This window comes from Amblyomma maculatum, chromosome 4, assembly GCF_055883805.1.
Source record: "Amblyomma maculatum isolate TAMU_Amacu chromosome 4, ASM5588380v1, whole genome shotgun sequence".
Taxonomy (NCBI): Eukaryota; Metazoa; Arthropoda; class Arachnida; order Ixodida; family Ixodidae; genus Amblyomma; species Amblyomma maculatum.
This window is the reverse complement of record NC_139347.1, coordinates 78,510,451-78,523,257: the sequence shown is the minus strand read 5'-3', so window position 1 is coordinate 78,523,257 and position 12,807 is coordinate 78,510,451. Positions and strand designations below refer to the sequence as shown.

Genomic DNA, 12,807 nt, shown 5'->3' with positions numbered 1-12,807 from the left:
TGCAAGACGTCGCGCAAGCCCTGTGCCATTTGACACCCCAGTGCATCGCGCCAGTCGACGGCTCCAGGGACTGTCTCCGGAGCTTCAGCCATTAGCAGCCGCCATGACATCCAGTGCTTCTGCTCAGCAGGTAACTGCGTCGCACCGGCCTGTAACTACACCTTGCAGGCCCCTCGGGTACGTCTTTCCATGGGGACCTTTTTGAGGATGTAGAGGACTGGTTCCTTCAGTTTGAACGTGTCGCTGCTTTTAACCAGTGGGACGATGCTACCAAAATAAGGAACGTCTACTTCAGCCTTGAGGATGGCGTCCGTATCTGGTTTGAGAACCGAGAGCAAGTGTTAACTGTGTTAACATCGTGACGGGAATTCCGTCGTCTGCTCGAGGCTTACACTAGCGCGGATCGTCGCGAGCATGCAGAACGTGCCATTCACTCTCGCATCCAAATGCCGAATGAGAGTGTCCAAGCGTACGTCGAGGACATGACGCGCCTTGGCGAGCCGATCTCGCCATGTCCAAGGACAAAAAGGTCAGGCACTTGACGCGGGGTTTGAAAGAGCAGCTGTTCGCAGGCCTTGTGCGCAACCCGGCCACCGTCGACTGTAAACAGATTTCTTGCGGAGGCCACCACAAAGGAAAGGGTGCTACAACAACGTGCCGTGGCTTATGACCGACCTTTTCATACAGGCACAATCGCGGAATCATTTGCATCTTCCGAGCGGCATCCCGATGCATTACGCGAACTAATTCTCAGCGTCGTGCGCGAAGAGCTAAGCAAGTTCTGGAGCCCTCTGCAGTAATCGCCAGCTTCCGTTTCTGCTATAGTGCGGGAGGAGGTGCGACAGGCGCTCAAGAGCCCTCTTTCGCATGTAGTTACGAGCCCGCAATTGCTGTCGGGGACCGACAACCGTCCCACATATGCGGAAGTCCTGCAGAGTCAGGCTCCCCCTTCCCCACCGCCCATTCTCGCGCCACCTACAGTTCCGCTGCCCTCGGTGCAGCCAGTACAGAACTTCGACAATCGTCCGCTGCCCCGACGCAAAGCCGACATTTGGCGCACGCCTGACCGCCGTCCGCTTGGCTTCCACTGCGGTGAACCAGGACATCTCTACCGGGATTGTCCGTATCAACGCCTCGGTCTTCACGGCTTCCGCATCGACTCGCCTCCTCCCCGGTTTGGTCAACGACCCCGAGTTATTGAGGAGTACCTGGCGGAGCAGCGTTCTTCATCTCGTTCGCAGCGTCAGTCCCGCTCCCCTTCACCAAGGCGCTCCTCGACGTTCACCCACGGTTCCTCGCGAGAGGACCAAGGCCGCTCGTCTAGCCCTCATCGGGAAAACTGAAAACAGCGACCTTGCGGGGCGAGGCCGTTGGTAGTCGCTGCGTTGAAGACCTCCCGTCGTCGCCGCTTCGATCCGATCGCGAGCTGCTGGTACCGTCACCTAGGGAAGCAAAAAGCGTTTCTCTGGACATTCCGGTTATTTTAGACGGTCGCACTACGGCCAATGCATTAGTGGATACCGGTGCCGATTGTTCAATTTTGAGTGGTCGCATGGCGACTGTTTTGAGGAAGGTGCTCCCTGCTTGGCCAGGTGTGTACCTTCGAACCACTGGCGGTCATATAGTTACTCCAAAGGGGATGTGTACGGCTCGCATTCAGATTAACGTACGTACGTTCGTCGTTAGTTGCGTTGTTTTAAGTGACTGCTCCCGTGACCTTATCGTCGGCATTGACTTTCTGCGGGAGTACGGAACAGTTATCGACCTGCGAAATAGACTCGTCACATTTTCGATGGGACAATCTGCCGAACAAGATAGTAGCAGTCCTTGCAATGCCGCACTTCGTGTTTCCGCCGAGAGCGTCTCGCTGCCGCCGCGAAGCAGTGCTCTTGTGGAAGTTACCTGTGACGATTTCCGTACCGGTGATGCTGTAGCGGAGGCGAACCATTCACTCCTGCTTGCTCAAGGCATTTGCGCTGCTCGAAGTTTATTGTCGCTTCACAATGGCCGGGCTGCACTCCTTGTCACAAATTTTTCTAATGAGCACCGGCACTTGTTTCCGGGAACTGCTATCGCTTTCGCTGACCATGTTGCGCACGTCCGGTCTGTTTTGCATCCACGGCAGTAGAAACTAACGAGCCATCTCTTGACAACATCGACATTAACTGCCACTTGTCAAAGGAGAAACGGCGGGCCTTAGAGCAACTGCTGCTGGACTTCAAGCACTGTTTTGCTTCTTCCTCGAAGGTTCGTCAAACGCCCATCACACAACATCGCATCATTACTTATGGCGACGCTCGCCCTATACGACAGCAGCCTTATCGTGTGTCTGCCAAAGAACGGGAAATGATCCAGACGCAAGTTCAGGAGATGCTGGATGATGGTGTTGTGCAGTCTTCGTAAAGTTCATGGTCTTCACCAGTAGTCCTGGTCAAGAAGAAAGACGGCACTCTCCGATTTTGCGTCGACTATCGAAAATTGAATAATGTGACAAAGAAAGATGTATACCCTATTGTGCCACGATGAACCTTGCCACGATAAACCGACGTCTGGCCATTTGGGTTGCTCACGGACGCTTGCTCGAGTGCGCAACATGTATTACTGGCCCGGACTCTCCGCAGCTGTGAAACGCTATGTACGAAGCTGTCGCGAATGCCAGCGCCGTAAAACACCGCCCCAGGAGCCTGCCGGATTTCCCAAGCCCGTTAAAGCACCCCGTATTCCGTTCGACCAAATTGGCATGGATCTCCTTGGCCCTTTCCTTTTGTCGCAGGCGGGAAACAAATGGATAGTAGTGACTACCTGACTCGATACGCTGAGGCAAAGGCAATCCCTCATGCCACAGCTTCCGAAGTAGCAGAATTTTTCATGCACAACATAGTCTTGCGGCATGGCGCCCCTTCATACGTCATTACAGACAGAGGGACAGCTTTCACTTCGCAGCTGATCGACCGCATATTTGAGCTTAGTTGCACGACCCATCGCAAGACCACAGCGACCATCCACAAAGCAATGGTCTTACAGAAAGATTGAATAAGACGATTGCGGACATGTTGTCAATGTACGTCGATGTGCAGCACAAGACCTGTGACGAGGTGCTGCCGTACGTCACATTTGCGTATAATACAGCCTTACAAGAGACAACGCGCTTCACACCATTTCGACTTGTTTACGAACGCGAACTTCAGAGTATGCTCGATTCCATGCTCCCGTGCCCAGATGACGACCAGCTTTCCTCAGATGCCCAGCAATATGCCATCCGCGCTGAGGAAGCCCGCCAGCTCGCCCGAGTGCACATCGGGCGGCAGCAGACCACTGACGCGCACCGTTACAACCTCCGGCACCGCCAGGTTGACTACAAACCTGGAGACCAAGTCTGGGTATGGACACCATTTCGCCGTCCAGGCTTGTCAGAGAAACTCCTTTCCCGCTACTTCGGACCATACAAAGTGTTGCGTCGTGGGAGTGACCTCAGTTATGAAGTTATTCCAGACGGTGCCACACAACCAGAACGTCGAAAGCCCAGCTTGGACATTGTGCGGCTGAAGCCGTACTACCACCGATAGCGTATGACCACCCGCTGTGACCACTCTCTTGCTTTTCACACCGTTTTTACCGGCCGTCCACATTTTCTTTCTATTTTTTTTTTTCGGAAAGGGAGTAATGCCACATAGCGTTGCCAGGTGGCGCATGACTGAGGTGTAAAACAACGTTTATAGATGGTGTGAAAGGAGGACGAAGTTGAAAGGACGACGAAGTGTCGCTTGTGCGTTTGCGTCTGTGCTGCTTGTTGCCACTGTGTCTGGGCTACCCCCTGCTATCATTGGTATCCTTAGTCACTGTGTACGTGACAGTATATTTAAAGGCGGAGCTTAAGTATCGCCTCCTCCCCCGCTCCCTTATTTTAAAAATGGTAGGTGTAATGTTAAAAGACGGAAAGATATCAGAGTGAGTAAGGGAACAAACGCCAGTTAATGATATTCTAGACGAAACCAAGAAGTGGGTGTGGGCAGCATAGCATGTAATGAGATGGCAAGATAAGCGATGATCATTTAGGGTACGGGTGGATTCCAAGAGGGTGCAAGCTAGGAAGGGGGCAGCTGAAGTTAGTTTCGCGGATGAGATTATGGGATGTCTGTGGTGACAAGTTGGCGGTATACCGGGCATAGAAGCGAGTTTAATCATTGGATAAGCCTCTCAAAGGGGCCGTCCTGCAGGAGGTGTAGTCAGGCTGATTATGATGCAGTTCCTAATGGAGTTGTTATCGGCAAAACAAACGCGCCTGCTCCCCGCGACCAGACACTGAAGAGACGTAGAGCTCTTCGAACTCGCCGTGTCAACATCGCTGCATTCAGCGTTCCAGCTTGACCAAGCTGAATTAACTGGCCGAAACAGCAAACTATCATCTTGCTAGTCGTTTTTAGAGAGTTACCTTTTTTGTAGGTTTCGCGTTACTCCCGTTATTCCTGCACCTAGCACGTCTTATGTTCAAAAGATGGCGTCACGTACTCGTGCGCCATAGTGCGCCGTAGAGTCAAGTTACTCTGGGCGCCGCATATTGTTTCATCTCTAACTGTGCGGCAAACATCGTCGCCTTCGTCGTCGTGCCCACAATGCTATCACCGCAGCTGATCATGCCTCGTGTAAAACTGCAACATACTACATCGTCTTCTTCATGAAGTTCCATCTGCGCCTCTCCGTTTAACCTAACTAAATACTCCATACGCATGCGCCATCTCGTTGAGGAGTTGAGGAGACAGGCTGCCGAAACCATCGAACAATGTGAAGCTACACTAGCCCGTTGCCGAGAAGCTTTTCAAACGCAGAAGCGAGCCAAAGTTGAAGCGGCAGCAGCGACTACATGCGTCTGCGGCCGATGGCTAACGCTCGTGAGACTTGGCTCAATGATAGTTGAATCTCTGCAGTTTTCTTGGCGCTGTTGCATTAAAATTCCTGGAGCATCATTGTCTGGATTCTGTTCTCTTTTTACGCTGCCATTTCATATCCTTGATGTACTCGGCTCTTCACAAGCTTTTTTCTGAAATGTCCTAATTCAATAACGAAACCTTGCCTGATCTTTCTCTACGTATCCACGTAAAGACGACGAAGAACTGAGCCTTGCCACGAGCTCACGCTGCGCTCGCCCTCACGCTCAGAGAAGAAGGAGACCGGCACGGACAGTAGACGCCTTAGCGGAGCCACGTCCTCGCCAGTGTGGAACGGACCCCAAGCTCAATTCCGATCCGCATATGCCTCTCAGGGGAAAGAGTGGCCTCGCCTACGCAAGCCCTAGTCTTTTCCTGTGGCCATTGGTCCTTCTGTGCAGCCTCCTTGCCGGCGTCACCTGCCGACCAGAACAGAAGCCTGGAGGCCGGCCGCGCAAGTTCATCAGCTACTATGGCCACAAGGAGGTGAGAAGCTTCGGCCGATGGAGTGCCATTAAGAATGGGTAATTGTGGGCGTTATGTTCTAAAGTGATCCTAGGGATATGAGGTGTAGTGAATGGCTCGGGATGATTTTAGGCAACCTTGTCTCATTTAAAGCGCACCTAAAACATGCACAGCACATGGGATTTTTCGCATTTCTGAAAGGAAAAGTGGCCGCCGCTATGAGAACCCAACTCACAATACACTGGGATCAGCAGCCAAGCGGCAGAAGTAGTATTAACGTTAGTCGAATATAACAGCTGCAGCGTGCTGCAACGTGCAGATCACGAAAAAAGCTAAGACGAGAAAGGTATATGTGGCCCTAGTCATGAGTGTGTTCAGGTGTCCGCTTCTTTCGCGGCGAGCACGTTGCAATTGAAAATGAATTTAGCGCAAAGAGATTATGATGCTTTTTGGTTTTTATTTTTTACCTTTACGTATTCTGAGCGAGGAGGGAAGTAAGCTGCCCTGGGAAGCAAGAAAATTACCTTACTCGTTCAGCCGCATGAAACCATCTGTGCAGTATGTTTTTGTATACCTGTGGCTATGACCGAAAGAGCGCTAAACAAGGCAAGCTGAGCCAACGCTTTGACAAGAGGATTTGTCTTCGTCTGGGCGACTTGTCTTGCCTTCGTCTCATTCTACCCTGTGGATATAGATTGTGCCATAACCTGGTCGCAGGGGCAGAATTAAGTGGCGCGAAAGAAGCCGTGAATAAGCGAGGCACAGGGCCGAGAGTAGCGCATCTCGTTGCCATTTAATTTTGCAGTGTGTTCTATGTCGTTTCCGCGTTGAAATCGTAAGCTCTGACCTTGCAGACCGCGCGTAGCTTTTATGATTACAGCGGGATGGTCTGAACTTGACGCCACATTGTACGTATACACTCGGTCCGGACAGTGGGAGACCGATAGGGTGCATGTTGGTTATAAACGGGAATATTTTTATAGATCGCTGTCGTAAAAACCCGTTGATATAGCAGTTGTGCGCCTCTGTTGGTAGATGTACCGCGGATTCGAGTACTGTGGGTCCATTGTATCATGGCTGCTAGAAACCGAGATGTATGTACATACCATGCTGTTGAGACAGAGGAATAATGAAAGTGAAAATGTACGGGCCCCTCGATTGGTTCCGGTTTAGCCACTGCCACATGCAGAGATTTGGAAAAGATGTGAGAGTATATATACTGGGAGAAGAGACGCTCGTTGCAACAGTGGCGTCTGCCGACAGTGGCGAGAACGGCGACGGCTTATGATACGCCAGTGGAAATGAGCCTGATTACAATCCCCGAAGGCGCGTACATGGTAGGCCTTAAAGGCAAGCAACCACAGTCGTGTACTAACGTGAGCAAATGTATGAGACCACTGCCAGCGCGTGCTATGCCGATCTAGGGTGTTCAATACCCTTTGCCGAAATGCATGCTGGCGCCATCTCCAACAGCACTCGTGATGTCATGACCGGCGTGCTGCACCAGAGTGCTTCGTCAATCAGCTGATTGCGCCTGTCTCGACAACAGGAATGGTTCATATGATGGCGGCCGCATGCAGTTAAGAATAATGATCGAAATAGGGGTGCGCTATGGCAGGGTATCTTATTTCTGTTCACGATAGTATTTAGATGCGCAGAGCCTGTCAGGAACGCATTGCAAGCAAAAGTTAACGAGATGTGGGTATGCGCGAAAAGGCACAAATACTACGTCCAATGGCACTATACGTGACGAACGTGTCCCTAGAAAGCGCAACGATAAATTCAATTAGCAGACACACTCTCTGCGTCGATTCCCTGCGGCTCATTTAAAATGCTCTGACAGTAAGCCGATACAGGCATTCCCGCGTTAACGCTACGCGTGACCAAGAGTAATCAGCTCTGACAAGAGTGCTGCCAAATTTCGGTATAAGAAAAGTAAACTTAAAGGGGGAACCTTTACTTAATATCCAATTGTGCGTTGAAAAAGGGCTCTAAAGGATTGCAACCGACTATAAAGTGACATGCATTTCCTACTACTCCCTGGAGATGCTTGCTAGACAAACATTCGTTTAATGGGCTTTAGGGAGTCCCTTAACATCGTGTAGAGCTGAAATTACCGGGGTAATTACTGATTAGTATGCACCCAATCTTAGTTAGCCATACGGCTGCGAAATATTGTATCTGGAAAGCAATTTGTTGTAGCTAAGTTTGGTCGGAGGCTATATAGTGAGTAATCTCTGATTAAAATTTTGCTGCACTTTGGGGAATTTTCCTGAGCATATTAGACTAATGAACATCGTTCCTACTTAAAGACGGCAAATTCTGCCTCATCCTGCTATCTGCTAGCCGTCCTGCCTGCTTTTCTTGGTAGAGCAACCGGTTTCGAGAGATGGCGCTCCTTTGTTGAATGCGGCAGTAACAGATGGGGAGCTAAAGCATTTAAATACCTATACTTAAAAAGCGTTGAACCACAATGCAGGAAAAGAACCAGGAAACTAACTAGCAAGTATGCTGGTCACAAGGACGAAGAAATAAAGAGCGTTAAGCAACAGGTGAAAAACACAGAAGGTAAAATTTGGATAAATTCGATGGATAAGAAACAGAGTGTGGAATTATACCGAAAGTCGAAAAGGCAGATCAGGAAGGAAGCTTTCTTTGATAACTCAAGAGGCAGTGCCCTACTTTTTGAAGCTAGATCAGGGTGCCTTAGAACACACAGCTACAAAAAGAAATTTAACAACAAAGATGACGCATGTGCTGTATGTGGTAACTCCAGTGAAACAATTGACCATATTATACTCGAATGTAATTGTATCCATCCGGAAGTCGATGCAGGCGCAGTCACTGTTCCTGAAGCTCTGGGTTTTAGAGATACCAGTGGCCGGGTGAACAAACCGGCGGTGGAAGCTAGCAAAAAACGACTGGAAGATTGGTGGCTTAAAAGCAGAGAAGTGACATAATGTTAGTAATGTAAAAACAAAAATTTAATAAATAGAATGATGGTATAGTTAACCAATCTAAAACAATAATTAAGATATAGGGAGAAAAATGAGCATGATAGCTACTGCTACCACCCCTTTTCAAAGGGGACGCTCCTATATTCCATCCATCTATCCCGCACTAGGAGTTTCAAGTAAGACGGAGCTTTGCCTCGTAGCTGCTATCTATAGCGTGCGGCTGTACTTGGATATGCGTTAATAAGCAATTGTGTCTTTATTTGAATGAACATTCGCCTTTGGGATAGGCTGCAATTGATCACTAGGCTTGTTGGCATGCGATGTTCGCAGGTACAAGAGGGAGAAAGTTTCATCATCTACTGCTTCGCCGATACAAGAACCAAGATCTCGTGGTCCAAGGACGGCTTGCCGCTGCGCTACTGGTCCCCTTGGCAGGGCTACTACGTGTCGGAATACAACACCGAGGACCTCAAGGTCGCCCGGCTGGAGGTGCACGCAGCCGACGCTGATTTCTCGGGCGGCTACAGCTGCTCGCGCGAATCGCCCGCCAAGCACTTCGTTCGGGTCACGGCCCTGCGGGACGAGGCTGGGACGCAACCTGCCTGTCACGTGCTTGTGAGTGGCCGTCCAAGCGCAGTGGTTGAGCCAAGAACAAAGGAAGCTTTACGACTTTTGTAGCCTGCTGTATCAAGACAGACTCTTAGCGACGATAAAGCGTTTATTGCTCATCTCCACGCCAATCTTCTTTGTACCAGATACACCGTAGTGCATGCGTCAAGTCATGGAAGATTAAACGCTGTAAGAAAAAAAAAAATAAAGCGAAGGTTTGTTAGGCAACAAAACTTTGTAAAGGACCGAAAATCTCAGATCAGAGTGTTTAGTCGCGACCTACAATGGCTTTAATTTATTATGTCTTGCTCGGTGGTCTCTGCTGTTAGAGCAGGTGATTTGGCAGTTGCTGGAAGAGTTTAGTGTCGAAGTGCATGTGAAATAGCGGAAGAAAATGATGGAACTCATTTTTCGAGACTGAGGCGGGGTTGCAGGAACCTAGGCTAGGAGAATAGGCTGACGGGGATACCCAGTTCTAAAGCTAAAAAAGTGAATGACGCCGGAGCTGGAAAAGACTTGGGGAGTTCTTATGGTCGCCATCGAAAAATTTCCGGAGCCCACCGTGACGTCGTCTCTCATAGCTTGAGTCGCTTTGGGACGTTAAAGGGACACTAAAGAGAAAAATGAAGTGAGCGTGCATCGCTAGAATGCCAGTTCTTGATTACAAAAAAGCCACTCTTACTGAAAACAGAGCAGTTATAAGGTAGTAAAGAGGAACAGGAATATAGGTATCGCCACCACAGCCGAAACGGCCGGGACTCGCAACTACAAATCACGCGACGCGCAAGGGATCCCGGAGGCTGACAAATGAGAATTACGTTGCCCGTTTCGCGGTAGTAGGTTTTGTCTCGGATATGATAACATGCTTTTAGAAAACGTAAACGATGGCGAAAAGACAACGTAAATGTTGCAAGGCAAATATAAAAATATACTTGGCGGCGCCACAGGCGCCCATTTCAGTTTCGGTTATGTTCCGTCTCAGGCACTTCGTGCGTGCTCGGATAGTGTTTTGGACCTGCGGCGCCTGAAATACGAGCTCGGAGCAGCAGATGCGCCTATCCTAAGTGTGTATCGAATGAAGATCATGACTCGCACGCACCTGTGAAGTATTCTCCGCTCCCCGCGCGCCAGCAATCATGGAGTCTCCTCTTGCGTCATATAGTGTGCGTCATCCTACCCTACTACGTAGTAGGAAGAAACAGTTTGAATTCTGCCGGCAGAAACAAACAAAACCTAAACTTCTTATCGCAATATCTCATTAATAATTCGATTATATGCGGTGACAGTGTCACCAAATGCCGTTTATTAGATTTTGATACCATATTTGGGTGTATTTAGTGTCCCTTTAAACTCCATAAGCTAAACTAAATCCACCGAAAAAAGCACTATAGCCATCGATGCTGCCATGGGTTCGTTTTCAGAGGGCGGCTAAAGAGGGTTGTTAGCTGCGCAGCAGATGCCCAGAAGTACTTCGCTTTATATTCACCGAATCAGGTGTCAGATTTGAGCATTAATATTGTTCAGGAAATGCTGCCTCCATGCTTGAAGTTGCCACTGCTTATCAAGGCTGACGTGACGGAAAGCTTAGGTTAATTAGGCAATGGAAGTGTTCAGGGAGTATTAGCGGGACAGCTTTTCTCGCAGAAAATCCGGCTTCGTGGTCGCCGTAGTTGACCGGAGGGGCAAATACTATGGAACAATATAATTTAGGAAGACATTGAAAATTTCGCATTTACGCTAGATTTCTGAGTGAGGTATATGCAACCAGAGGAAAGTAATTAAGCCGAAAAAAAAAATTGGGCAAATTAGGTGAGGGAAGAAATCGAACCCGGGACCTACGCGTTGCGAGATGGCTGCATGATTCGTTTGTTGGTTTGTGGGGTAACGTTCCAAAGCGACTAAGGGTGTGAGAGCCGCCATTTCGAGAAGGGCACACTGTCCATAGGGAACGGAGGCTTGTTGGTTTAAACCTGATTAACTGGGGACCAATATTTGAATGTATGATGCGAACGAGAGGCGATAGTGCAGCCGCGTTCTATGGAATGCATTCTATTAAAGGGCCCCTGACACTGTACTTGCGTTAGCACCCTAATGAAATAACTCCATAGAAGTGATCATTTTGAGTATTCCAGTCAAATTTAAAACCTCTTCGTGGAGCCTATATAATTTAGGAATATTTTTAATAAGTACTCCTGGCTACGCTCCTGGCTACGCTCCTGGCTACGCTCCTGGCTATCCAATGATGTCATCGGTTCTTCCTGGGTGCGTCCACTGGCGAAGCGGGGTCAGCGCCGTCGCGACTTTCATTTTTTTTTTTTTCTTGTGCGCCGGCGTGCTCTGACTTGAGGGGGAAGGGGAGAAGAATCATATTCGTTCGACGATATGCGTGGTGCTAATGGAGCTAGCTTATTTTTTTTTTTTGTTGTTGCGGAGAGCACCCATTGCTGGTGAGCGTTTTCTAGTTTTAGTAAATAGCTTTTCATGGGCCATTTAAAGTGTAACCCATGTTTTGAACCGCGCATCCCTTCATGCAATAACCAATTCAATGAAATGCCTTTCTAATTCTTTACTTGCAGCTGGTGGCAAACCAACGACAGATATTAAGGGACGCTAAAGTATCGTAAGAGCTGATGTGCTAGCACTGCAATGTGGACATTATGCATTGTTGTTGAGTACTGGTCTTGATTATTAGTGCTACTCAGTAGATGCTAGGTGTTGCTGTAATGCATGCCTGCTTGCTATCCGCTCTAAGATAGGCCTCTAAACTTCACAACAGTGATTGCGCCCCGCCGCAGTTGCTCGCTGGTTAAGATACTTGGCTGCTCAACCCAAGGCAGCCGCTTCTGAAGCAAGGCGCCCGTGTACTGTGCGAAATTAGTGCAATCAGTGCACGGTAAAGAACCCCAGGTGGTAAAATTTCCGGAGCCCTCCACTAGGGTGTCTCTCATAGCCCTAGTCGCCTGGGGTGCTAAACCCTATAATCCTATAAAGCAAGCAATCGGGATTAAATGTGCAGTGTTGACCAATCAGGGAATTTCATTGCCAATGCCCTGGGCTTTTCGTCTAGCGTGCGATCCATCGCTGTCGCGTTATAACAGATAGCTGCAGAGTTCTATAACTCTCTCTACTGGTGAAATGAATGAGAGAACACTGCACTTCGCTGCGCAGGTTCCGAACGAATCCCTCCGACTGTACTGCCGGGTCTCCTCTCCGGAAGTGGAGAGTGTTACCTGGTTCAAGGACGAGGAGGAACTATTTCCCGACAACGACCGGTTCGTGGCCGCCGGCAAAACTTTGGAGATTCGCAGGGTCAGCGAAGACGATGCCGGGGCGTACGGCTGTTCCCCTCGACGCTATAACGATTCGTCGGTGGTGCACATCTTGCAGCTGGTCACACCCGTGAGACTGGAGCCTCCGCAGAGTCCAGTGGCCGCCCCGCTCGGGGCGCGCGTGCAGCTCGAATGCCGTGCTTACGCCCATCCGGAACCCCAGATCAGCTGGCTCTTTGGCGACCGGAGCCGCGTGTCGAGCCCGTTGCTCAGCGTCTACAATGCGTCGCTCTCGCACACTGGCTCGTACAGGTGCTCAGCATCGCACGAGCGCTGCGCGCGGCTCGTCGCAGAGAGCGACGTCACACTGAACGTGTTCGAGTCGACGATTCGCACTAACGAGGGCTTCCCGGGCTCGGGCATCACTCTGACGCCGGGAAACAACACCCTACGTCTCAAGTGCGACTACCCCGCCGACCGCACGGCGAAGATCGTCTGGCTGAAGGAGAACTCCACTCTGACGTCGTCCGGCAGCAAGTACGCCTTCGACAAGGAAGACCAGTCGCTGGTGATCAACAAGCC

The 12,807-nt window shown here is 49.9% G+C and overlaps 1 protein-coding gene across 1 annotated transcript; it reads left to right on the top strand.

Annotated features, from left to right (window-relative positions):
- The first annotated feature begins 5,249 nt into the window (after nucleotides 1-5,249).
- Nucleotides 5,250-9,065, top strand: LOC146191496 (uncharacterized). The gene is made up of 2 exons (XM_084602010.1): nucleotides 5,250-5,411; nucleotides 8,678-9,065. Exons 1-2 carry the CDS (start codon nucleotides 5,250-5,252, stop codon nucleotides 9,023-9,025), a joined length of 510 nt encoding a protein of 169 aa, XP_084458136.1. The 3' UTR covers nucleotides 9,026-9,065.
- Nucleotides 9,066-12,807: the final 3,742 nt, after the last annotated feature.

Bases quoted from the DNA above. Each gene is read 5' to 3' on its own strand.
- LOC146191496 (XM_084602010.1), top strand. From the start codon at position 5,250: ATGCCTCTCAGGGGAAAGAGTGGCCTCGCCTACGCAAGCCCTAGTCTT. The intron at 5,412-8,677 runs GTGAGAAGCTTC...CGATGTTCGCAG, and splicing joins GCTACTATGGCCACAAGGAG to GTACAAGAGGGAGAAAGTTT.